This window comes from Triturus cristatus, chromosome 8 (genome assembly GCF_964204655.1).
Source record: "Triturus cristatus chromosome 8, aTriCri1.1, whole genome shotgun sequence".
NCBI lineage: Eukaryota > Metazoa > Chordata > Amphibia > Caudata > Salamandridae > Triturus > Triturus cristatus.
Genome location: NC_140591.1, coordinates 1018072378 through 1018098499, shown reverse-complemented (window position 1 = coordinate 1018098499; position 26122 = coordinate 1018072378). Strand labels below are relative to the sequence as shown.

The following is a 26122-nucleotide window of genomic DNA, read 5'->3' as shown; positions in this document are numbered from 1 at the left end:
GTTTTTTTCTTTTTTTTCCGTTATTAACTGTAGCTTCCCTTAAGCAATATAATCAAACAGAAAAGAAAGTTCATTTTCAAATCCTCATGGTTATTAATGAAGCTAACAGTTTATTTTTCTTATTCTTATCTGATATTGTAGTACCCATTTGTTTGTGTATTACATATATAATCATTACAGATCTCTGTCATCATGTGCATGTCCCTTTTCATTTTTTGTGCTCTAACACGGGTTTACACATGCTGATGGAGATACAGACATTGGTGGCATCGGAATGGTCCTCTTTAGTCTGAGACCGTAGGCGCACAGAGTGCTGAGGGCTGTGGACTTCGGGAACGCTGCCTTAAAAAAACATTCATAACTGGGACCATGAATACTGCAGGGTGCTGCCCAGAAACACCTTATCCCCAAAAGGTTGGCAGTGAGTACCTGCGACTTCTGGGTACGGTGATCGGTCTCTCTATTCTACGGCACATCGCCAGGATCGCGGCGGTCAGGTCTGCGGCTTGCCGGGAGAGCTCTCATCTTCAGACGGTGTCGGCGAGAGATGTGGGCTCGGCGGTGACGACTGGGACTGCTGGGCGTATAGAGATGGGTCCCAAAGCCGCTGCGGGAGCCAGGGCTGAAACTGTCAAGCAGACCCCTGGGATTGAAGTGGGAGAGGTTGCTGTGGAGACCCCCCTGAGCGCATCACAATCCTCTGCTCAGACGCTGCGGCAAGGAGGACGACATGGGACGCTGACTGGCCAGGATCCGGAAAAGAGAGGAAGAGGCGGGTCATCGCAGAGAGGTCGCCCGGCCGGTCCAACGGTTGTGGACCTGTTGAGAGGTCCTGCCGAGAGATCAGGTCCGGGTCGTGAAGGGAAGCTCAGGGGGATGGCTCGGTCCGAAGTAAGCCCGGATACAGCAGCGAGCATACTGCATGAAGTACCTGCTGGAAATGACTCGTTCCCTCGAGAGCTGCCTGAACCGGGAGTTTGGAATTCAGGCATCACAGAGGGAATCGAGCGAGACGGCAAAAGGACTCGATAGTGAGACAGTCAATAATGAAGGTAGGCCTGGGGGCTCTTTATCTCAAACTTTGATGCCGAATCTCATGGGGAGGGCAGAAAAAACACCGATTCTGGCCTCAATAGCGGTGACCTACTCAGAAAATATTGGTAATGTAGGAAACATAGTCATTGATGGAGGGGAATCTGGGGCCCAAGCTGATAATCATAATATCTCGAGTCAGTACTCCCAGGAGCAATTATCCAATGCCAATCTTGACTCAATCACTGCCAAACATGCACTTGAAGTTAACGTAAATGCAAGTAGCAATATTGACTGAATATCAAATAGAGCCTGATAAGGAACCTAGTTAATTTTTTTTTTCTGTCTCTGATGGTGACGAGTGGACAGAGGAGTCGTCTGCTGACATCACAGACTTAAGCTATAGTGAGGAGGAAGAGACAGGTGGTCCCAAATGTAAAACTGTTGAGAGGAAAAAAAAGAAGAGTGGCGGCAAGGAGCTCGCTTGGGACTATACTCCAACGAATCAACTGTCTAAACCTAAGCTCGTCTCCCAACCGGCCTCTGTTCTATCTGAGCCAACCTCTCCAACTCTAGAGACTATTTTTCAGGCTATCTCCATGCACCGCAAGGAAACTCGCCAAGATAGTCGCACGGCTCAGCTTGCCATGCGTACAATGCAAGGAATTGTTCAAAAACTTACGAAAACCTGCAGCTCATTTGGGGAACGCCTAACTGACCTTGAGTCTAGGATAGTCACCATGGAATCTGACGCTGCCTCAACCCACGCGATGGTGGGATCTCATGAGGCACAGTTAGTGGATGTTAGATGGAAGCTGGAGGAGTTCGAAAATTTCCAACGGAGATCTCATTTGCGGATTCTTTGGATTCCCGGCGGGATCGAGGGAGCAAATATACGCTCTTTTGTGGTTGACCTGCTGCGAGACTCTCTGCCGGAGCTTACCGGCCGAAACTGGGCTCTGGAGATCCAACGTGCCCATCGGGTCCCCTTCGCCCAGAAATTGCCTACAAAGACAGGAGCTCTACCCCGGGATATTCTAGTCTATTTTGGCAATTTTTTGTTACTCCAGGCAGTGTTTGAAAAAGCACAGCCTGACTCTAAAAGATCTCGCAATGAGATTTCTTATTTTGTCCGTCTGGACTTCTGTCACTCCACTGTTGAAAGGCGATGGCGATTACGGCAGCTTATTAAACCGTTTCAGGATAAAAAGGCTCAAGCCTTTTTAAACAATCCAGCTCGCTTAAAAGTGATTTTTGATGGCCAAACAAGATTTTTTATGTCTGAAAGAAAGGCTAAAGAGTACCTGGATGGACTACCTAACTAAAGACAGTTACAAACTTAATGGAAAAAGTAATCTATAATTGTAGTTTCTGTTTGTAGTATTTGTTCGGGAGCACTACGGTGAGGCATTAAAGAGCTGGGAACTCTGGCTGGAAGCAGCGTTTAGTTATGGTTCTTAGAGTAAGGGCCCTCGCACTCAGCCGTGCAGAACATTCATCACGCTAAGACTCAGGATTGAGTCTGTATGTCCTATTTGGGGAGGGGGGGAAGCTGGGGGTGGGAAACAAAGTGGGGGGGAGAGGGGAAGGTGGAGGGTTAAAAGGGGGGGGAAGCATATCCAGAAATCAATATAAAACATGGTGACTATTAAGAGGGATAAATCACTGGTGTAACGGGACGCAAGTGTTTAACAATGGAACGAGACAGAGAAGTTTTTGTGGAGGACTTCAGGATCATGGCCCTAATCTAATATGGGGAAGATAACTATCTGCTCATGGAATATTGCAGGGCTGAATGACCGGGCTAAGAGGGCAAGATATGCTGAATGTATTAGATTAAACCCTACTGATATAATATGCTTACAGGAGACACACATTCCGTGGGGGAAAAGAGAAGTTTTGAGAATAACAGGATATAACCTGCTGGCATGTACTACCCAGACATCTAATATACGGGGTGGCTATTTTAGCAAAAATTACTATGGGAACGGCTAAACGGAAACTAGTGGATGCACTGGGTAGATGGGCAATTATTGAACTAGCTATGGGTGGCACGCTCTGTGCAATCTATGGCTCTAACCAGGATGATCCTCAGATATTTGAGGAGTTAGAAGTGGAACTTGCTACCTGGCCAACCCCTTTGATTTTTTGTGGGGATTTGAATATCTCTCTGGACCATGGGTCTGGGGTATACATGGGTCGGAAGCCCAGAGTTTATAGGGCTTTTAATTCTTTAAAAACTAGTCATGGCCTGGTAGATATCTGACAATCCTGGGTATAGGTATTTCTCCTGCCCACATCAAAAATACGTCAGGATTGAATATTTTTTCTGTACAAGGGATCTCGCCGTGCAAGCCAGGATTAAGAAACTCCCTAAAATAATTTCTGACCATAATCCCCTGATTTTAGAACTTGAAAGAGCCAGTTTTAAAAGACCACGGAGTAGGTGGACTTTCGATAGGAACCTTCTTGTGAACAGTGAATATATCATTCATATGAAAAAGTGGGCACAGGAATTTTTTGATATAAATAGGTTTAGTGCTAGTAGGGGGGTGGTCTGGGACACATTTAAGGCTGCCCTCCGAGGCGAGACCATTTCTTTCGTTACTAGGTCTAGAAACAGCAGGAATTAAAAAAGCAACAATTGATGCAAGACCTAGTTAGGGTTGTAGAAGAGCACATTACGCAGATAGCACAGGGACTGGAGGGAGATCTAACTCAGTACCGAATTATCGCATTGAAAGCTGAGCTTACCAACTGGCTAAATCAGAAATCAGCTGAGGAGTACCAGTCGCACCGTAATAGTGTTTACGAAACCGGAGAACAAGTCGGTCGGAGGTTAGCGCTTCACACTAGGCAGAAGATAGCGTTAAGTGCCATATCGTTGATTAAAATCGATGGACAAGCCTATACTGATCCGGAAGACATAATTAGGGAGTTTCAAAAATACTACCAGGCTCTCTATCAAGATGATATTAATAAAACTCGAGAAGAGGTCTCCCAAGGTATGGCAGGGTTGTTTCCAGGCATCACTGTTGGTGAAGGGATGGACGGATCCATGCGGGAGGAGCTAGAGGCAGAAATTACAATTGAAGAAGTTCAGCTTGCATTGTCAACGTTGGCATCAGGAAAGGCGGCGGGCCCCGATTGTATACCCCTCGAGGTCTACAAAATCCTGGGATCATCCACCACACCTTTGCTTTTAGATCTGTTTAAGGGTGTACAATACAATGGAGCCCCCCCCCCCCCCCCCGAGTCTTGGAAAGAGACCGCTATTGTCATCTTTCCTAAGAAAGGGAAACCGCTGGATAATCTATCATCCTACCGCCCTGATTAATTCAGATATAAAAATCTATTAAAAAATCTTGGGCAATAGGCTAGGGAGGGTCATAGAACATCTGGTCTCCGCATAGCAGCATGGGTTTATCCCGGGCAAAGGAACAACGGACCATACTCGTAGAGTTGTTTCTCTTTTTGACATTATGTCCGGGATGGGGGGCCAGATGGCTATGATCCTTCTCGATGCAGAAAAGGCCTTTGATCGGGTGTCGTGGGACTTTGTATGGTTGATATTAGAGCAGAATGGTATTGGTCCTCACTTTGTAAAGGCTATTAAGGCAATGTATTATCAGCCAATAGCTCGATTACAACTACTGGGGGGTATCTGGCAATATCAAAATATCAAAAGGGACTAGACAGGGTTGTCCCTGTTCCCCAATTTTTTTGCCCTATATATCAACCCACTAGTTGATAAACTGCTGCAGACCAGGCGTATCACACCAATAATTACGGGTGGATTCGAGACAAAAGTATTGGCGTACGCCAACGACATTGAGATCCTCACTCCCGATCCTGTTGAGGCGATTGAAGAAATCGGTGAGATTGCTGAGGCCTTTGGCCATTTTTCTGGCTACGCTTTAAATTCTGAGAAAACAATAGTATTATGTACAGACAACCTTGATTTTATTGACTCTAGGAGAGCAACTTCAGCAGTCTACCTCGGAGTCCGAATAAGTGCCAAGGTAGATGAAATTAGCAAAATCAATTTTATACCTTTGATTAAAAATATAGAGAATGATTTAAGGAGGGTTAATGGGCTGCACCTATCTATCATCGGGAGGGGAAACTATTTAAAAATGACCATATTACCGAAAATATTGTATCTGTTTCGCTCTATACCACTGGTTGTAGATGATCATTTATTGAAGACATTGGAAACAACTTTCTCCAAGTTCATATGGCAATATGGGAAGGTTAGAAGAACACTCAAATATTTAGCACTGCCCCAGGAAAGGGGAGGCCTCGCAGTTCCTAATATTATGAAGTATTATTGGGCAGCCCTCTTATTTCAGATGACTACTCTCTTATCGGTGAATAATAACTAGGAACCAGTACAGGGCCCAAATATACCTACAATTTATGAACTTTCAATGGGGAAGGAAGCTTCCGGGCTGTTATTGAGACAATTGGAACCTAGCTATTATAAAAAGGCGCGGTTCAAAGTCATTTATGGCTCGTGGAAAATTTGGAAGCAGGTCTCTAAGGTTATGGGAATTCCAAGAATCTCTAGATTCACCCCTTTATGGCGATCATCACTGTTGCACTATTTGGCGAATGATGATATGGGGGAAAATGTGGGAAAAATACGGGATGCGCACAATAGGGGACTTCTATGGGGGAGTCCAAGAGGTTCAATTCCCTAGGTTAAATCGGGTGTTCGATGTTCTTGATAATCAATATTTTAAATTTCTTCAGATCAAGAATGTCCTTACTACATGGAAGCCAAAGATTAAATTGGAGGAGATTCCGCTATTAGATTTGGTAACCAGGGAAACGAGCAGAATTAGGGATTTCAATAAAATACTCCTTGATAAAAGCCCAGATGACCTGGAAAAAATTGAAGCATCCTGGGTAACTAATTTGAGCAACCCCGATGTGATATCTACATGAGCCTTTCTCTAACAGCCGAAATCTTTCAAACTTCGAATTTAAAAGCTCAAATGTATAAAACGATATTCACTCTCTACTTTACCCCTGCTAAACTCTATTGGTGGGGGATGAGGGTTGATGATAAATGTCCTAGATGTGGGGCTGGACCTGCCACCTTGTTACATATGTTTTATGGTTGTGACAAGCTGGCCCTACTTAAAGAAGGCCTGTCTGGTTTTTGGGAATTATTGTTTGGTTTTAGACCAGAATTAACTCTGACCTTGCTGATTCTTGGATATGATAATACGCTGGGTCCCAATACCGAACAAAAATATGGTTTGTTCCTGGGGGCTGCAGTCTACAGGTTATTACTGGCCACAAGATGGAAAGACTGGGACCCACCAACCTTTCATATGTGGCTCGCTAGGCTCCTTGGGATATATAAACAAGAGATGTCTATATATGCTTGTAGAGGCAGACAGGCCAAAATTAGGGGTAGGAAGATCTGGGCGTATATCGCTGATTGGAGTAGAGTTGCGAGGATGAATTAGTTGAGACCCTGTATGCATTATAATTGATAATTCTGGTAAAATATAACGGAATCTAGTTTTTTTTTTTTTTCTTCTCCCTCTGTAAAATGTGCACGATTATCAATGCTTTTTGTATTTTGTAAACTGTCTCCATCTTAATTTAATGAATCTGTATGTATTTTTATTTAATTTTCCTGGATATGCTTATAATAAAAAATAAAAAAATTTTTTTTTAAAAGGAATGGTCCTCTTTATACGTCTGTGACCATACAATCTGCTAATATAAGTTAGTGTTGGAGAGGCCAGCTAGTAGATTTGCTGCCAACCAGTGGAAAAAATCTGGGTCCAAGAGTGCTAGGAACCTGTCTAATACAGGTGTGAAGTGATCCCTCTTTACTAGTACAGAGCCTGGATTTTTAACACTTTAAATCAATGGCATGCTGCAGCGGCACCAATGATAATATCAAGGTCGATCAGAAAGAACTGGTTTCCGATCTCCTACAAGGCAAGCACTACCTTGAAGCACCTCTGAAAATGTGGTGAGCTAAATACTGTTCAAACCATTTTTAAAATTAAAGAACAATTATGATGATGTGTCTTTGACAGTACCAGAAAGGCTGAACCTATCACTAGGGAGAATTTCGAAATTATCTTGATGAAACATGCACCACAGGTATCTTGCAGTTTTTGCTTCTTTCTAAAAAGCAGAAACGTCTGATTAATATTTTCTAGCATACAAAGGTTCTCTATATCACCCCCCCCCCCCCCAGCCCCCAGGTAATGAGTACCATGGTCCACATGGTCAAAATAGTTACATACATCTATACTGAAAAAGTCTGATGCTGATTTTATTCAGCCGCAGAGAATATTTTTGCGCCAGCATTAATTCTTTGATATATACTTATACTTGAATCATTCCCTGTCATCAGGCTGGGAATCCCCTGTAACTTTAAATAGCAGTTAACTGTTAAAGTGGTTATGGGCCTCAACAGCAATATATATTAAGTAGCATATACACCTCATTTGAAACAACCCAAACTTAAGCCAATGAGGTGAAATTGCTGATCCCTCCTACAAGCCACCATAGCTGACATTTCAGGTGTCAAATGTGAGGGAGTCCCCCAGGAAGGTTTTCGCTCTAACCTCTTTGTGACTTTACCCTGATACTTTCCTGACCTTGCCTGGGCTTCAACCAGTTCCAACCACAGCTTTCCACATGCTTTAAGTTGTTTTTAGGGAAATGGTGTGGAAAATCTCCACTTTCTAGACAAGTGGAGACCCTTCCTTGTCACTAACTGACGTCATGATTGAGAAGGAGAAGAAATATGTTTTAAAACCCTGCTTAGGTCATGCACAAAAGTTAATCTACACAGATGACCAACATGAGCACTGTATTGATCACTTCTAGTCTTTTAGCCCCAGATTTTTTACCATAAAACATTCCCCAGGTGTCTGACTGGATCTGGAATCTTTTGAGCAATCCCCTTACGTGTCAATATTTAGTGTCGTGGTGTTAGCATCGTTAATGCAGAAATTGACGTGGGCTGTGCCTATATAAGTGCAACTCCAGCGAGCTGACCTTAGTTCCCTCTTATCCTTGGCATCAGCGTGGATCCGAACGAGCTCCTCTCAGTCAATTCTTGACTACATTTTTTGACCATTGTGTCAAACTGGACTAGTTTGCCTTTTTTCTAACTTTTTGGGACATGTCCCCGAAGAAACATACCAGATTCAAGCCTTGTGAAGCTTGTCACAAGCAAATGTCTGTGACAGACCCCCACATGGTGTGTCTGGTGCCTAGAATAGGACTAAAGCCTCACTGCCTGTGTAGATTGCAGGACCATGAACCCGAAGGCCATCTGTTAGCGGGCCATGAAGCTTTTGGATGCTCACCTCGTAATTCTATGCCGCTCTGTTCGTGAGAGAGGTCTCAAGACCACTTCCGGAGTCATTCGTGCTAGCTATCATTGCGATCCTGGACTTCTCCAGGTAAGTCCAACAAGAAGGAGTCCAAGCACTGTTCAAATTCTCTGCATCTCTCCCATTCATTTGATAATGCAAGGGAAGGACTTCAAAATCCAGTCCCAGATCACAGGTTGTTCCTATGCAGCCTGCGTCTGACACTGTGCCTGCTCCATGCTTCCAAAAGTTACCCAGAACAGGCGCAAACCCTGCCGAAATGTGTGAGTTATGAGGTCATAAGCCTAATTTTCTGGTAGTCTAATCCCTCTGTAGAGCCTTTGGGCCCCATTGGTTCAGAAATGACTCCGACTGGGGCTCCAGCCTCGGCGGGTCCACCCTGGGTGCCATTTAGGTCTTCAGATTGGATCACCCCTGGCCGCACCTTCCTCCGGAGACCGCCCATGAGCTAAGCTGTCCCAACATGATTCCTGATTCTGATACGGACCCTGACTGGCGTCGACCATGCCCGCTCAGCCTGAATTGGAGACAGAGCCCTTTTTCACTGAAGGGCCCTCTGAGGAACACAAATGGAGGGAATTGGAGTATCCCTATGGCTACTCCGCACCCCTAGCATCGTCCATGGCCAAGGATACTTGATATGAGGACCTGGCTGACGCCATTGGTCTCAACACCTCAACAGAAACTAGACTTCTCTCTCCTCCCACTGTAGCTACGGAGAAAGGGGCTTCCTTTCCAGTAGTGGTCTGGAGGGCAGCTGGGGCCTGTATCTTCAGCTACCCACTGTTGATGTTTAGACCAGTGTCTTAACAGAGGTGCTTCAGCCTGGATTATCCCCCTTCACGGCCCATACTGAAGCTTTCACTGATGTCCTGTTTGAGACTTAGCCCAAGCCCAGCACAGGCTCTCCTGTGCACAGGACTCTCTCTCTTCACAATCACACCACACCTGAGTAACAAGCCTTCCTCTCCTCAGCATCCCACCGTGAGAGCCTGGTGGTCCAGGCCTCAACCCCCAGGATAAATCCCAGCATGTTCCCTTCCACACCACCGAATAGGGAATCCAAGAGGCTGGGCACCTTCAGTAAGAGTATTTTTCTTCCACAAGCTTTTCCCTACTGAACACTGCGTGCTTATAGAGCCGTTATTCCCATACTCTTTGGGATACAGTTTCGCACATGCTCCCTATGGTTTCAGACGAGGCTGAGCTATACTCTCCTAAGCTATTTCTGACGGGAGAGATGCGCGATGATCACCATACGATAGGGATTAGATACAACCTACTTCCTTGGCAGAGCCATTGTTTCCAACGTTGGCACTCTGACGTCACGTCTGGCTGATGACAACTGACTTTATGAGGGATTTCCAGGCATTGCTATGTTCTCCCTACATGGCCCTGGGTATGCCCAGAAATGGGTCCCTTGCCCGCTGGGCCACTAGATTCAAACTAGCCTGACTGATGAGGGGGAGAAAACCCGAAACCAGTCTCAGGATACATGTTTCCGGTCCAGGGAGGACCTGGCCTGTACGGGCTAGACTGTTCCCATGAGAAACAGGGTCAAGGCTGATTTGCTTATGGCTGGGCTCAAACTGGGGTGGCATAGTGAGCAAAAGACCGATGGATTAAAACTCAGATCTCTTGACTTGGGGTAATTGGTTGAAAAGTTTCAACTCTCTGTCCATCATCTTGTTGTGCTTGCTGTGTTCAACCTAAGAGGCCAAGGGTATGCCCAGACGTGGGTCCTTTGCTGGCTGTGCCACTAGTCTCAAGTTAGCCGCACTGATGTGCGATGAAACTCCAAAACCTGTCCCTGGATGCTTATTTCCGGTCCAGGAAGGACCTGGCCTGGCAGTTTGGGCTGGACTGTTCCCATGAGGAACAGGGTCAAGACTGATTTGCATATGGCTGGGTCCAAAATGGGGTGGCATAGTGGGCAAAAGAACAATGGATTAAACACAGATCTCTAGACTGGGAGTGAATGTTTGAAAAGTTTCAGCGCTCAGTCCATCATCTTGTTGTGTATCCATTATGCACATGGCCTTCGATGGGGCTCGCCTTTTTAGCAACAAGATGGATTCATCACTTGAGCGTTTCAAAGACATTTGGACCACCGCTAGGTTGTTGAGGCTCACAATGTCCCTGCAACAGTCACATTCTGACTCTTCCTTGGCTATGGTAGTGGCCATTATCCCTGTCATTTTCACCCTAGCCACCACAACCAGCAGGCATCCCAGTCCTTTTGTGGCCTCAATGGCAGGAAATCACTTCAGACAAATGTATCTTTTGGATTGTCCAGCGGGGCTGTACCCCACCTTTCCAACAGACCCTGCTGCATTTGCCACAGTTGACCGATCAGCTTTTCGAGGACCAGTCTTGGTACAGGAAATACTATCTCTTCTGGCCATAGGAGCCATGGGGCGGGTGCCAGCATCAGAAGTAGTTTGTGGTTGCTATTCCTGCTATTTTCTAGTCCCGCAAAAGTATGGAGGCCTCTTTTCTATCTTAGACCTAAGCCCTCACAACTACTTCCTGAAAAAGGAAAAATACAAAATGCTCCCTTTGGCTCAGGTTCTGTCTGGCCTCGATTCTAGAAATTGCATGGCAGCTCTAGACTTGCGGGACACCTACTTCCACATTTCTATCCTGTATGCCTACATCTGTTAGTTGCGGTTCACTGGTGGGACAAGAGCATTCTCAGTTCGCTGTGTTACCCTACCTCGAGGACTGACTATTAAAGCCGGAATTGCCCTAGGCAGTTGTCTCCCACATCCAGACTACAGCAGACCTTGTGCAATTGCTAGGGTTCACTATCAATGTGTCAAAGTCACATCTGAGTCCCTCTCAAACACTCCTTTTCAAGTGAGCTATTCTGGATACAGTCTAGTTTTGGACGTATCCTCCAAGACAGCTAGTCAGAATATTCGAGCTATGATTCCGATGTTTCAGTGTCTATACTGAATTTTGGTGAGACTAACTCTGAGGTTGCTGGGTCTCATAGCCTCCTGCATCCTGCTGGTAAATCGTGCACATTGGCATATGTGGGCTCTGCAGTGGGATTTGGAGATCCAGTGTGTACAGCATCAGGGTAATCTCTCCAACCTGCTCTAGATACCGAAGGGAACTGTAAAAGATCTACAGTGGTGGCTCAAGATTGGGTCAGCAGTAGAACCCTCTTTCTTCCCCATTCAGAACGTGCAGTAGTCACAGATGTGTCACTTCTTGTTTGGGGCTGGCCATCTGGGAGAGGTGAAGACCAGAGGTCTCTGGTGGAGTCTCGGCTCCATATCAGCATGTTGGAATTGAGAGTAATTTGCCTGAGATTGAAAGCCTTTCTTCTTTCTATCAAGGGCAGGTTAGTTCACGTGTTCACGAAAAACACCGCTGCCATATGGTATCGCAACAAGTGGGGTGGGGTCTTGGAATCTGTGTCAAGAGGCCCTGCGTCTCTGGGCATGGCTGGAACGTCAGAACATTTTCCTGGTGGTTCAACTCCTAGTGGGATTCCTGAACGCTAGAGCAGACTAACTCATCTGTTGATGCCTCACGGATCGCCACTGGCATCTCCATCCGGAGGTGGTGCAAGGTCTCTTCAGAGATTGGGGAGACCCTTGGTAGACCTGTTCACCACCACCAAGAACGTGCAATGTCAGCACATCTGCACTCTGGAGTTCCCAAAGCGGCTCTTGCTCCAAGACTCATTTTGTCTTTAGTGGAGCACATTACTCCTGTACACCTTTCCACTGATACCACTCCTGTCCTGAGTTCTCAAGAAGGTCAAGAACAACAACGCAAACATCATCTTTGTGACTCAAGATTGGGCAAGGAGAATCTGGTATCCCAAACTCCTGAGCATGAGCATTTCTCCTTTAATCAGGCTGACCCTTTGAGAGGCTCTTCTGTTGCAGCACCTGTCCAGGCTCCTTCACCCGATCCTGCGCACTCTCCATCTACATGCGTGGAGATTGAGCAGCAACATTTTAGGGTATTTGACCCTGAACAACAAATACCCCCCTCACCCCGAAGTGTGTGATGTCATTCCGGTAGCCAGTCATTCCTCCACGAAAACGACTTAATGTATGCCTGCCGATAGGACAAATTTGTTGCTTGATGTACTCTCAAATCAGTTGATCCTCTGCCTAAACCCTTGTCTGAAGTCCTTATGTTTGCATTATTCCTTTCCAAGCCAAGCCTTGGGCACAGTTAAAGGGTAATTTACTGCCATTTCAGTCTTACTTCGGGTGCCGGATCAACCCTGCCCGTTCAATTCACGTGTTATGACTCTTTTAACTGAAAGGTTTACAGGAAATGCTTCTACGCCTTTTATCGTGCCCTATTTCGGACATGAATGTATTTCTTACCTTTTTAATTTGTTCGCCATTTGAGCCTATGCACAGCTGCCCTCTGGGACTGCTGACCTTCAAATTAGTCTTCCTTATGGCGATAACATCTGCCAGGAGGGTGAGCGAATTGCAGGCACTTTAGGTTCACCAACATACACAACCATTTTCCCAGACAAGCTGGTCCTTAGGACCTGCGCCTCCTTCTCAGCAAAGGTGTTTACACCTTTTCACATCAGACAGAATATCAGTGTTTTCTTTGTCCAACTGAATGCCCCTCACCCCCACCAGTCGTAGCAAGGAAGAGGAGACACTCTACAGTCTGGACCCACGAACAGCGCTGCTGTTTTATGTATCAATTGCACCAAAGACTTCCGTGTGGACGATCAACTCTTTGTTGGTTCTACGGGTGTAAAGAAAAGCAAAACTGGTCAAAAGAGGACCACCTCCAAATGGATTGTTCTTTGTATTAAAACCTGTTGCGCAATGGCTAAGAAGCAGCCCCCTGAGAGCTTGAAAGCTCACTCCACCAGAGCTAACGCAGCAACCACTGTGCTAGCTAGAGGAATCCCAGATCTGGACATCTGTCAGGCAGCTACGTGGGCATCACTGCACGTATTTGACAAACATTACTGCCTTGACAGTCAGGTCTGGTGTGATGAGCATTTCGTCTGTTCGATTCTCCAGGTCTTTGTGGTGTAACACAGAGCACAGACCCTCCCTTGGGGAGAGATTTCCTTGGTACCTATTCTAAGGTATGGAATCTCCAACTAGAAGTCTCTATCAGATGAACAAGTTACTTACCTTTGGTAACGCCTTATCTGGTAGAGACTCCATCTAGCTGCACATTCCTTACTGAACCTCCTCGTTTTGCAATCCCAATTCCTCACTTTGAAGAGATCCTTCAGGACCTCACCTTGGCACACTGATCAGTCCACCTCAGTTTTGCTCCCTGCTTCTGGTACAGAAAAAGTCATGACTGAGGTCAGTATACTGAGCTGAAATAAATATAGGCACCATGCACGCCTGCCGCCGCCACACGGAGCCTAACAAGGGGATTGTTCAAAAGTTTCCAGATCCAGTCTGACACCTGGGGTAGATTCTAAGGTAATTAATTGGTGGCAAGATAGTCTCTATTAGATAAGTGGTAGCCAAAGGTAAATAACTTGTTCATTGTACTTACCCAGTGTGTGGAAAAGTGGGTTTCTCTTACAGTACCCCCCACTTTTTGCCAGTCTTTTGATGCAACTTTGACTATAGAGTACAGGGTCCCTGCAGTCCAGGTTCACAGTACCAGTGTTCTTTCCCTAAAACTGTACCACGATTGGCACTTCAGACCCCTGTAACTCCCTAGTAACTGGTACCCTGGTACCTAGGCCACTGGGACTGAAGAGGTCCCCTTATGGACCCCTCACCAAGGCCATGAAAACTGCAGCCTGCATGCCTTGGAGAAGAGAAAAAATTCAGTGTCGGCATGGCACACTGCCTGTGTGCCATGCCAAACAGCACTGCCTAAGGTATAGGTAAGTCACTCCTCTAGCAGGCCTTACAAGCCCTAAGGCAGGGTGCACTATTACTCAGTTGTGGGCATATATGCATGAGTAGATATGCCTCTAAAATATTTGTCTATTCTTAATATCTTAAATACCAGTGCAGCCATAGAGAGTACATGGTATGGAAACTTTACAAGTCGTCAACTATCAAACTATTCTCTCAATAAACCCACACTGATGCCAGTGTGGGACTTATTGAAACATATACCCAGAGGGCACCTCAGAAGTGTCCCCTGAAAGCCTACCAATCCTGGTGTAGCCTCTGACTGGCTTTAGGCAGCCTGCCACCACCAGACATGTTTCTGGACCCTTGGTTCAAGAGCCCCTGCTCTCTGAGGCTAGAAACAAAGCACATCCTGGGCGGAGGTGTCACACCTCCTTCCCCCAGAATGGGCACAGTGTTCGAAAGAGAAGCTCCAAAGGCCTTGCTGCCTTTGTAATGCGACCCCAGCCTCTGCTGCTAGCAGCAGATGGCAACCCCCAGTTCAAACACCCACTTTTGGTGGGAGAACTGGTGGGAAAATTAAGTAAGAAAAAGAGGTGTGCTCCCATTCGCCAATTTAATCAAAAGTGTGAACTATGGGACTGCAGAGTCAGTTGTCAGCGTGTGACCAGGCATTTAGAAAGGGGTCCGGGTTATCTCTCTCTACTCCCGGACAGCTGTAGTTGTGATAGCAAAGGGCATAATTCTCTCATCTCTGTCCCTCTCTGGTGTAGGTACTCCACCCTGGTGGAGACCCTGCTGTGAGGAGCGTCACTCTAGACAAAATCGGAGTCTAGGAGACTGGCACAGAAAGACATGTGAAAGAACTGACCAAAATCCTGTTTTGGAAATGCAGATAGAGAATACCCATCTTCTGTCTGCTCTACCTGTATGAGTAGGAGTTTTGAAAAGTTCTCGTTGATCAAGAAGCGAGTGCTCTGCAGATTACCCTGAGGACTCCTCGCAATCAGAACTGGTGCCTGCTTAATAGCTCATCCTAGAGATGAGGCGACATCACTTGGCATCTGAGTTGAAAGAACAGCTGCTCTTTGCCTTAGAAAGCCTAGAAGAATCCTATCTGGAAGGAGAGGGAAGAAGCAAGCCAACCCTGCAGGAGGAGTGGACTACTGGCATAGGCAAGAGCAGTTGACTCCAGTGCTCTGGGTCCATCTGACAGACTTGTGGAAGCATGACTGGCATGCTCCAAGCTAGTCATTATAATCGAAGAAGAGGATTTGCGGCAATGCCTAAGTGCACCCAAGTGGATCACCCCATTGACCCTGCTATCGCAGGCATGGCACTTGCCCCACATGTGACCAGCTGTGTGTGTTGCTCAAGGAGGGACTACCACTAAATTGTGGCATTCATCAAGAGGGCATGAGTTGACTTCCTGGTACAGCCGTGGCACTTGCCCTAAGTATGCCTGACCTGTCCACGCTGCTGAAGAGCACTGGGCAAGCTTGTGACATTTGTCTCAAGTGTGCATGGATGGCCATGTCTAGTGGCTAGCCCCTTGGCACTTGCCTAATGTGTGCCGTGTGCACTACACCACTAGAAGTGAAGCTGCTTCCTTGAGGCATTTACCACTATGTGCCTTATTTACTGTGCAGCTGCCGAAGTGCTAACTGGAAGTGCACCCGATCGGACAAAGCTGCCGTTGCTGTTGCACTAAAGGCCCTTGTAGCAACTCCACTGCCGTCCCTGACCTTCGACAAGAAACCTACCGCATTGTTGCCTCACCCCAGGGACCCCACTCTATTGGTGACTCACCCGGTCCAGGAGGAAAGTCCTGCACAACTTATAAACCATCCGCTGGCAACACAGGTTGCCAGGAACATGGCTGACAAATGAGGACAGCTGAACGTATGCTACTGCCTCCGGATAATGCCCATGACCCGTGTCTGCTCGGAAGAAGTGGAGCAGCTTCTTGACGCACCTGCAGCTGACACATCTTTCCCCACTGCAGGAGGACCAGAATTGAAGAACAGGAGGATGGCGTGAGACGTACTCCAGATGCGAACTGTGGGTCAGACAAACACTTGGTGCCTGTTAGTAGTGCCCACCAGACAAAAGGAGGTTCGCTGCATCTCTGCTGAAACCTACACTGGGGTACCTTAGACTAAGGAAAGTGGAAGGTGGTAGAAAAGGCGTCCTCCTTGGTAGGCAGTGCCTGATCATTTGTGGGTAAAGCGTAGTATTGAGTTTTGTTATATACTAAAGTCTTTCTCTTTCTTAGAAAGATAAGCACTAAGCTGGACAATCGCGTTATTACACTGTTGAGTGTCTGAGTGCTGAGTCTATTGTACCCCCATACAAATTACTCTGAAGAGCTTGTGACTGCTTGCCATCACTTCCACTGAGTCAAGTGGTGAAGGGGTTGTACATAGCCCAGTTTACAGAGCCATAGTATGGTGGACTCCGGGATATCAGAGGCAAAGGATTGCTGCAGCCCTCCTGTAGCCTCTGCTTGCCGGTTGGCCACCCGAATGGGGTCGTATATCAGCACTATATAAAACAAGCTACTATCTTAATGCTATTTTTCATCTTATCCTGATCTGTTCCTTGTTCTGTTTCTTTTGTTTTTTTAGGTTTCTTGCTGAATATTACGAGGATTTCTTTCCAGAATCTGCCTATGTAGCTGCAAGCGAAGCATACTACAGCACCAAAAATCCTCGGGCAATCTATTAAAGCATCTTGAATAAATGAAACCTACTTTCCATTAGTTGAGGAATTGCTGCTTTGGTCATGTTGTCGTCCAGGCTTAGTATGGCCTTCTTCTACTTGGTAAAAAACATTTGAGGAAAGATGCATCTTTTGGCAGAGATGGACCATTATTTCACTGGAGGTATTGTTGAGTACCCACTCCTTTGCATTTAATCATCACTTACAGATGGCTGAAGAATTTGATGCTGTTTTAAAGGAAAGATTTTTCAGAGAACAGATGAACAGTTTGATTTGTTAAGGACAAACATTTTAGCAGACCATAACTCTGGCATTATCTACCTGGTGCATTCATTTTCTACGATGAAAGGTGTGAAGATGTGATGGTTATGAACAAAACAGAAATTAAACACTTTTGTTCTGTGGCAATGTTTTCCCCCGCAGACTGTTTACTTTCTTATGGGACTGTCCAAAATACAATTTCATAATGTACAAAGATTTTGTTTGTATATTTTTGTCAGGAACTGTTGTGTTCTGTTGCTTAAATAAAAACTGGAAAAGATTGCTCTTGATAACTTTTTTCTGATCTCTTGGCAGTTGTTGAGTATTTGAACTGCTGCCACCAGTGCTTACTTTTTCACGATGATTGCAGGTGAGGCCCACCGCGGCACTCCTTTTTAGGGACTGCTGCTTATTTTTGATGACAAGCACTTATTTTTCCTTATCAGACTTTGATCCAAAGCAAGAGAGGAAAACACATAAGGGAGAAGGGGAGTTAGAAAGACTGAAAATCATGACAAAGGGAGAAATAAGAGTGAGAGAAAGGGGCACAGAAGGTATGGTGGCCGATTATGGAGGCATTAGGTAGAATTGTTGCCGGGATTCTGCTCAGGAACAGAACTATGCTTGGGGCCATTGAACATTAGTAGATAGTAGATAGGGACTGAGTCACCATACCACCTCAGTACCATGAGCCCGAGGCAGACTAGCTATAGTGTCTCACTTGCCCTCCTACTCCTATTCAGAGAGACAAATGAATTGACACCCCAGAACACAGCACTCCCGACCGTCTTAGGAATCGCGGTGACAGGACACCCTCTTTCGCTCACACACTCATACTTGTCCACAATAAGATATGACAGAGACACAAAGAAAGTTTGAAATGTTTATTTAAACTGTGCTCTAGAATGCAGTATACTTGCCACAATCAGAAAACTGCCTAGCAAAAATACCATCAGCATTGTCAATAAACCGTAACTTATGAAAAACCCTGTCATATTATTATTCAGAATAGCCTAACCCCTCTTCCCTTCTAAAGAAGCTAACTGATTATACTGCAAAAATCACTGGATTTAGCAGCAGACCCTGTACCTTAACATACACAGATGGATGCACACATCTCCGATACAGCTGGTATCTTCTCTCAGAAAATATCAGTCTCTCTTTGTGTTACATTGCTATGCGTGCCTAAAGTTCACAAACAACAGCTGCATTTCTGTGTTGAGTCTATGTGTGCCTGACCAGAACAAAATAACAAGGGACATCGATGTTTGACCTTGTCTGCTGTTCAGACTAAATCTCAGGAAAGAACAGAACGAGAAAAGAACTGCAGGTTCTGTGTGAAAATATAATGTGGCACAGAAGCAAACGTGTTTATACAGTAACGTGTGCACAGCTAGCACAGCCTAAAGCTAATGTGTTGTGCACAGTTAGGCTAACAAAGAGGAAACCACAATGGGCCGTATATGGAACATATGCAGAATCAAGACTGCGTAGACTTTTTATTTGGCACACTAACATTTATTAGCGCACTACAGCGGGCTTCTGTGCAAAACGTTGGGCCCTGCTACTCATTCTTTTACAACTTAAGTACTGATTCTACTGCTATTCGTTTTGAAGATTCACATTGATAGGTAAATGTGCTATCAATGGTTATTAGCTAAAACATTGTAGCCTCAGATCGCTACATATAAAGAAATATCATTGTATTTCATAAACCAGTAACAGCATCCAATTCAGGTTGCTCTCTTCTACAGTTGGTTGCACCTTTGATTGTGCTATGCTGGTATCAAAGTATGTGTTTGACATTCATACATTTCTAAGATGCAGTCTGTAATGTAAATAGTGTGTCAGGGTCAGATGTGGGAATGAGGTAAAGCAGTGGCAGGTGAGATGGACAGGGGACAACTATAAAATGTGATTCTGGAAGTGGCCGAATGGCGTGGCTGAGCTCTATTACCCCACTTATTCTCTTTCACAGCGCCCAGATAAGTATTCCCAATACATAATATTAACAGGACTGTATGCTGAATGTCCCAGGAAGCAATTCTGGCGGTTGTGAACAAGAGGGAGAGGAACAGGTGTCCGACAACTTGCCTCTTTGGGGAAAGGCATGGAGAGCAGCCTCATGGGACATCACTGCAGGGTGACCCCTGGAAGCTGATGGTTGGTCTGGAGGAGTGGACAAGCTGGTGGAACGACTAGTTTAAAAATATATATTTATATATATTTGAGCAAGAAAATAAGCAGGTAATACCAATAATTCATACATATTCTTCCATCGAGCAAGTTCATATCAAGTAAAACCATCTCAAAATCAGTTCAGCACGCTTAGCCAGATAAACTAAACACATATTTATCTCCCTAGCGGCATCAAAACCCATTAAATGTGACAAAGTGCAGTTACTCAAAAATAAAAAGCATATCCTATAGTATTAATTGATCTAAAAAGTAATTCTAACCCATATAGAAAAATACAATACTAGTCTTTTTTTTTTTTTATAACAATCTATCTGAAAGTATAATCTTAGTTTACTCATAGCACAATAATAATCTGAAAGTGCAAAGTCCTATTCAACGATATCAATATAGCAGCGTTAATCTTATTATGCTAACGCCTTAGGTCGAAAGCATAAAATGCTAACTGAACGAGTGGTGGACCGAGTAGTTGAAAGATGCAGGGATGGTGATTAAATGATGGTGGCACCAAGGCCTTAGGTGAGAGCTGCAGTGAATTTCAGATGTCGACACAGAGAAGGCCTTGATACTGTGAGGGTGCCCCCCTCCCACATCCTCGCGGCCTGCCTGGCACCGCTCAACATTGGATGATTGGTGACAGGGAGGGAGACAACTTGCCACCAGGCAGCAAGCTACAGCCAAGCAGTAAGACTTAACACTTGTCTGGAAGCAGAACAACTGCATGGCCCATGGAAGAGGGAGCAGAAGAGGTGGACAGTGGCTTGTCTTCTTAGACCCAGCTGGTGTCAGACCTAAGATGGGACCATATCATGGACTGAACAGCCTGTGCCTGACACTTGCCAAGTAGGAGTTACATCACTGCTTAGGAGCTGCCTAAGTTTGGAGCTTTGAACTCTCTAATAAGATCCAATGAACTCTTGGAACTGTCTGGGAGAAGGTAAAGGCATACAGAGCAAGTGCACTTGGCAGCTCTGTCGTGGGCCATGGCAGCAGGCTGAATGAAGCTGCTGGTTCACTCTAGCCATTTAGTTTTTCTGCAGGACTTGCCTGTTCCTGGTTCTGTCTCCCTGTGTGAGGACCTTAGAACTGGTACATGACTTGTGGCATATCTCTCTGCTTGTTACATGACTGCTGTGTCATCTTTCTCTTGTTGTATGATTGCTGTAGCATCGCTCAGTGCTTGTACCATGATTGTTGTGGCGTGTACATCATCAATGGTTGTAACCTGTCTGCTGTGGCATATTGTTTGCCTCATGTACAGTGGGTTCCTGAAACAATGTGTTGTGTTCTTGAAGTATAAACATGTTTGTAGTCCTTCTCAGTTATATTGCTCTTTTGCCCACATGGATCTCATTTTGTATCTGATTGGGGGAATTAGATATAATCTGCATTTATTTGTGCCCCTTATAGCTGCGCCGCAGGATGCCAGTGACTTCCTCTCCACTCCTATCCACGAAAAAGCAGCAATAGTGCGCTGCATGGGATGTGATACACTGCCCACAAAACAAAGCTAAGTGAGCGTTAAACAGTAACCTTGCAAAGACCTGCTGTGGCACCCCCTGCCAGCACCAGGGTTGTTTCGGGTAATCCGATTTTTGCTGCAGGAGCAGTGTCAGCCCCCCGCATTCCAATCTTTGCCTGCACATTACTCAACAACACTTTTATCCTGATGATGAAAGACTGAGCGCACCCTCTCTGCTTTGACCTTATGCCCATATGGGAGCATGTCATAGACAAAGCACTGTATTAAATGCTTTCGACGAACACAGCCACAGCTCATTTCTTTTCTGAAGATTGACACCTCCCTCAAATAAAGTACCAGTCACTAATTGTAATGTTAGTTGGGTTGCTGCAGCCCCTGAATAAATGACATAATTTTAAAAGTCTTTTCCACAGACTAGACCAGAATACATATTTAGCCTCGCTGGAAATGAAAGCAAGAGAGCATGATTTATTGAAGGATCGTAAGTACATGCCAGAGTATATTACTCGGATATGAATTTACCTTAAAGAAATGGAAAGACAAGAGGCGTTTGGCAAAACAGGAACAAGTTGGTTTAATTAAATGCAGAGGCCAGGGGGAGTCTCAACAGAATGCATCTGAGGAAAGTCACTCAGTGTACAACGTTTTGGCTGTTTTATACACATCTTGTGAGGTACAATAAAATAATTTCTGCGTTCTCGAATAGCATCTCCGTTGTAAATTAGCAAATTTGGATCACAAATTGTAATGTTGGTATGGTTGCTGCAGCCCCTGAATAAATGATGTCATTTTACAAGTCTTTCCCACAGACAAGACCAGAGTACATATTTAGCCTTGCTGGAAATGAAAGCAAGGAAGCATGATTTATTGAAGTGTCATAAGTACATGCCAGAGCCAGTTGCACGGATATGAATTCACCTTAAAGAAATGAAAAGACAAGAGGCGTTTGGCAAAAGAGTAACAATTTGGTTTAATTAAACGCAGCGGCCAGGGAGAGTCTCAACAGAATGCATCTGAGGAAAGTCTCTCTGTGTGCAAAGTTTTGGCTGGTTTTATACACATCTTGTGAGGAACTATAAAACAATTTCTGTGTTCTTGAAAAGCATCTCCGTTGTAAATTAACAAATGTGTGCATCTGATGGCTCTCGACCTTGGGCAGGGCCAGTGTGTCCAGATGTCCGGCATGAGGAGTGTGTGATCACTATGTGTGGTGTGCATGTTGTTTTCTGATTGGCTGAGTCTTTCTATCTACATGAGGTATCTACCTTTGCGGTATTTTTGCGTAATGGGAGCTTTTGCCCAAATGTGTTTTATTGGGGCCAATTGGTGTGGACCCGTTTGTGGTGCAACTATCTATCTGTGTGATCGATCAGGGTTGTCCCAGGCCAGGCGTTTATCTTTGGATTAAGAGGGATGCCACCTGCGACTTGTTACTCGATAGGCGTGGGTGTGGGTAGCAGGGCCTGTCTGACCATGTATCTCTGACTGTGCGTTAATGAGGAGATCACCTTGGGTAAATCCGGCAGCAATGATGCGAGTTCACTGGAACTCCTGAAAATAATATGGCAGCCACTGGTGTCATTTCATCGACATTTTCAATATTGCGTGTACAGTTGTCATAGCGTACATTTATATTGTTTTTACTGATATTGACATAGTAATGCATTCCTAGATCATGAAGTACATTTACATTGCTTTTACTGGTAACAACCTTGTCATTCATACATGGATAATGGCATACATTGATATCATTGCTGTCCGTATCAGCACGGTTGTGCTGTGATGGCACACGTTGACATTGCATTTATTGGTATTGTCATTGTCGGGCCTGCACATATCACGGTATTCATTGACATCGTATTTACCCATTCTAATGAGCCAATTTGTGCTCCCGTTGCCTCGGAGGTCATCGCTCTTCAGGCTCCCCTCGCCTGAGGGTTCGGGTGGTACCACCCACGCGGCTCCGTCGGAGCCGCAGGAGTCACGTCCGTCCCCATACCTGCCGGTCCCTGGGACTGACGCAACTCTGGCAGAGATCAGTGCCTTCCTCTCGACCATGAGAGGCCTGGCTCCACCGTCGACGCCTGCCGGCGCGCCTTCGGGCCCCACGGGCTCGACTGGGAGACCTAGCGAGCCGACGGCACCGGCGCCGTCATCGACTCCGGTCCCGACGCCGCAGGTCCCCGCGGGCTCCAGGCCTGGATCCCAGTCGGTGCCGGTCGACCTCACGACCCCTCCGCCGGCGCCGACTCCGGTGTCACCACTGGCGCTGCCTTCGGACGACGCCGTACCCCGGTTCAGTTCCGGTCCGGGCCCGGCGTAGGAGCGGCGCTGTCCGGCGCCACACCCGACGCCGATGGGTGGCAATTTCATCTTCTGCCCAGCTCCGATCATTCCACCTGTCTGCCAGGAATCGTATGACTTTGATGACTGGGAGGGGTCTGATGACCCTCTGGCCTGGCAGGGCCAGTTATCACAGGACTGGACAGATGAGCTGGGGGATGCCAGTGGTCTTGACACCTCCCCTGACACTGGCTTCATCTCTCCTCCGACCGTGGCTTCGGAGGAAGGTGCTGCATTTTCTGTGGTGCTGCGCAAGGCAGCCGAAGCCCTTGGTCTGGAGCTACCTGCTGTGGCCGTGAGGACTAACCTCCTCACAGAAGTGCTCCAACTGTCAGAAAGCTCCTTGGAGCCTCTGCTGCAGTTTAATGAAGCACTAGTGGACGTTCTGAAGGGCACCTGGTCCAAGCCCTCCACAGTACCTCCTGTGGACCGGAACGTGGCCCGGCGCCACCTCCCTGCACCGGGCGACCCCAGTTTTCTGTCCATGCACCCCACGCCCGAGAGCCTGGTTCTCCAGGCCTCTACTTCCCAGACCTCCTTCCCGTCCGCTCCCCCTATCAGGAATCCAAGAGGCTAGAACAGTTTGGTAAGAAGCTGTTCTCCTCCCTTAGTTTGGGATTGCGGTCTATTAACACCGCTTGTCTCTTGGACCGTTACTCCCACTCCCTGTGGGATACGGTGGAGGACGTGCTGCCCCAGTGTCCGGAGGAGGCCCGGACACGGCTCGCCCAGGCTCTTGCCGAGGGGCGGGATGCAGCACGGCATGCAATCCGATGTGGACTGGACACTACGGACTCGCTGGGTAGGGAAATGTCTACCACGGTGGCGCTTCGTCGCCACGCCTGGCTGCGGTCTACGAGTTTTTCTGGGGATGTCCAGAGCACCCTCATGGACATGCCCTTCGATGGCAGTCGCCTTTTTGGAGACAAAGTGGATAGTGCGCTGGAGTGCTTTAAGGACTCCAGGGCTACGGCTACGGCCAAGTCCTTGGGCCTCTCGGCCTGCGTCCGCTTTTCGCCCCTTTCGTGGCAAAGGAAGGGGCGCCCCCTCACATCCACCTAGCCACAGGCCGCAGAACCAACCTCCACGCGGTCGTGGACATAGATTCCGCCGAGGCGGTACAGGGGGACAATGTGCCGGGCCGTCCACATCTACCCCAGCAGCATCCGTCTCAAAGCCCTCCTAGTCCGTGCTTTCAGGCCCATTCCACGCCAGTGGGAGGCAGAGTTCGCCATCACCTGCTCCACTAGCGTTCCATCACGTTGGACAGGTGGGTGCTGCAAATCGTCCGAAGGGGCTACTCCCTCCCCTTCGAGGCGACCCCTCCAGCCGTACCACCGCAGTGCCACTGAATTTCGGGGGATCACTTGCAACTTATGCAGGAGGAAGTTACGGCCCTCTTGTCCAAGGGGGCCATCGAGCGCATTCCCGGTCCAGAAGTAGGTCGTGGTTGTTATTCCCACTACTTTCTGGTTCCCAAGAAGGGCAAAGGGGGCCTACGCCCTATCTTGGACCTCAGGAGCGTCAACACCTTCCTCCGGAAGGAGAAGTTCAAGATGCTCACTGTAGCTCAGGTTCTGACTGCCCTAGACCCTGGAGACTGGATGGTAGCGTTGGACTTGCAGGACGCATACTTCCACATCTCCGTCCTGCCGGTCCTCCGGCGTTACCTGCGATTCACGGTGGGCCAGGAGCATTTTCAGTTTACCGTGCTCCCCTTCGGCCTCACCAGTGCCCCTCGGGTGTTCACGAAAGTGATGGCAGTGGTCGCAGCTCATCTGCGCAGATCAGGGGTTTCAGTCTTCCCCTATCTCGACGACTGGTTGTTGAAGGTGGGCTCGCCCCAAGCAGTCGTCTCCCACCTCCAGACTACGGCAGACCTCTTGCATTCGCTGGGGTTCTCCATCAACGTGCCGAAGTCGCATCTGAGTCCCTCCCAGCAGCTCCTCTTCATCGGAGCGGTTCTGGACTCTTTGCAGTTCCGGGCCTATCCTCCGGAACAGCGGGTCCGGGATATTCAGGCTCTGATTCCCATCTTTCGGCCTCTATCCCGGGATTCGGTCAGGTTGGTGCTGCGGCTTCTGGGTCTGATGGCCTCCTGCATCCTGTTGGTGCATCACGCCAGGTGGCGAATGTGGGCTCTGCAGTGGGACCTGAAGTTTCAGTGGGCCCAGCATCGGGGCAACCTGTCCGACCACGTCCTGATCTCGGAGGGCACTGCGTGACAGTTGCAGTGGTGGCTCACAGATCGCGATTGGGTCAGTGGCAGATCCCACTCCCTACCCCAACCGGAGCACGTAGTGGTGACAGATGCGTCTCTCCTAGGATGGGGAGGCCACATGGGAGAGGTGGAGATCAGAGGCTTCTGGTCTACGACGGAGTCCCGGCTCCATATCAACCTTCTGGAGCAGAGGGCGATCCGGCTTGCACTGAAGGCATTCCTTCCCTCTGTCCGGGGAAGTGTAGTGCAGGTGTTCACGGACAACACCACCGCCATGTGGTATTGCAACAAACAAGGCGGGGTGGGGTCGTGGACCCTTTGTCAGGAGGCTCTGCGCCTCTGGACATGGCTGGAACATCAGGGCATCACCCTGGTGGTTCAACATCTGGCGGGCTCTCTGAACGCCAGAGCAGACGAACTCAGCCACCGGTGCCTGATGGATCACGAATGGCGTCTAAACTCGGACGTGGGCCAAGGCCTCTTTCGGCATTGGAGAGAGCCTTGGTTAGATCTATTCGCCACCAAAGAAAACGTGCTATGTCAGCAGTTCTGCGCATTGGTGTTTCCAAGGCGGCACTCGCTCGGGGACGCCTTTCGTCGCGAGTGGAGTTGCGGTCTGTTGTACACCTTTCCGCCTATACCACTTCTGCCC

The 26122-nt window shown here is 47.3% G+C and overlaps 1 protein-coding gene across 2 annotated transcripts in view; it reads left to right on the top strand.

Annotated features, from left to right (window-relative positions):
- MSL3 (MSL complex subunit 3) overlaps positions 1-17509 on the top strand; it is a 197423-nt gene extending 179914 nt beyond the window's left edge. For both annotated transcript variants that reach the window (XM_085622581.1, XM_085622580.1), the window contains one exon: positions 16873-17509. In XM_085622581.1, coding sequence (XP_085478707.1) covers positions 16873-16972 — 100 coding nt within the window. In that variant the 3' untranslated portion in view covers positions 16973-17509. The remainder of the gene's footprint in view (positions 1-16872) is intronic.
- Positions 17510-26122: the final 8613 nt, after the last annotated feature.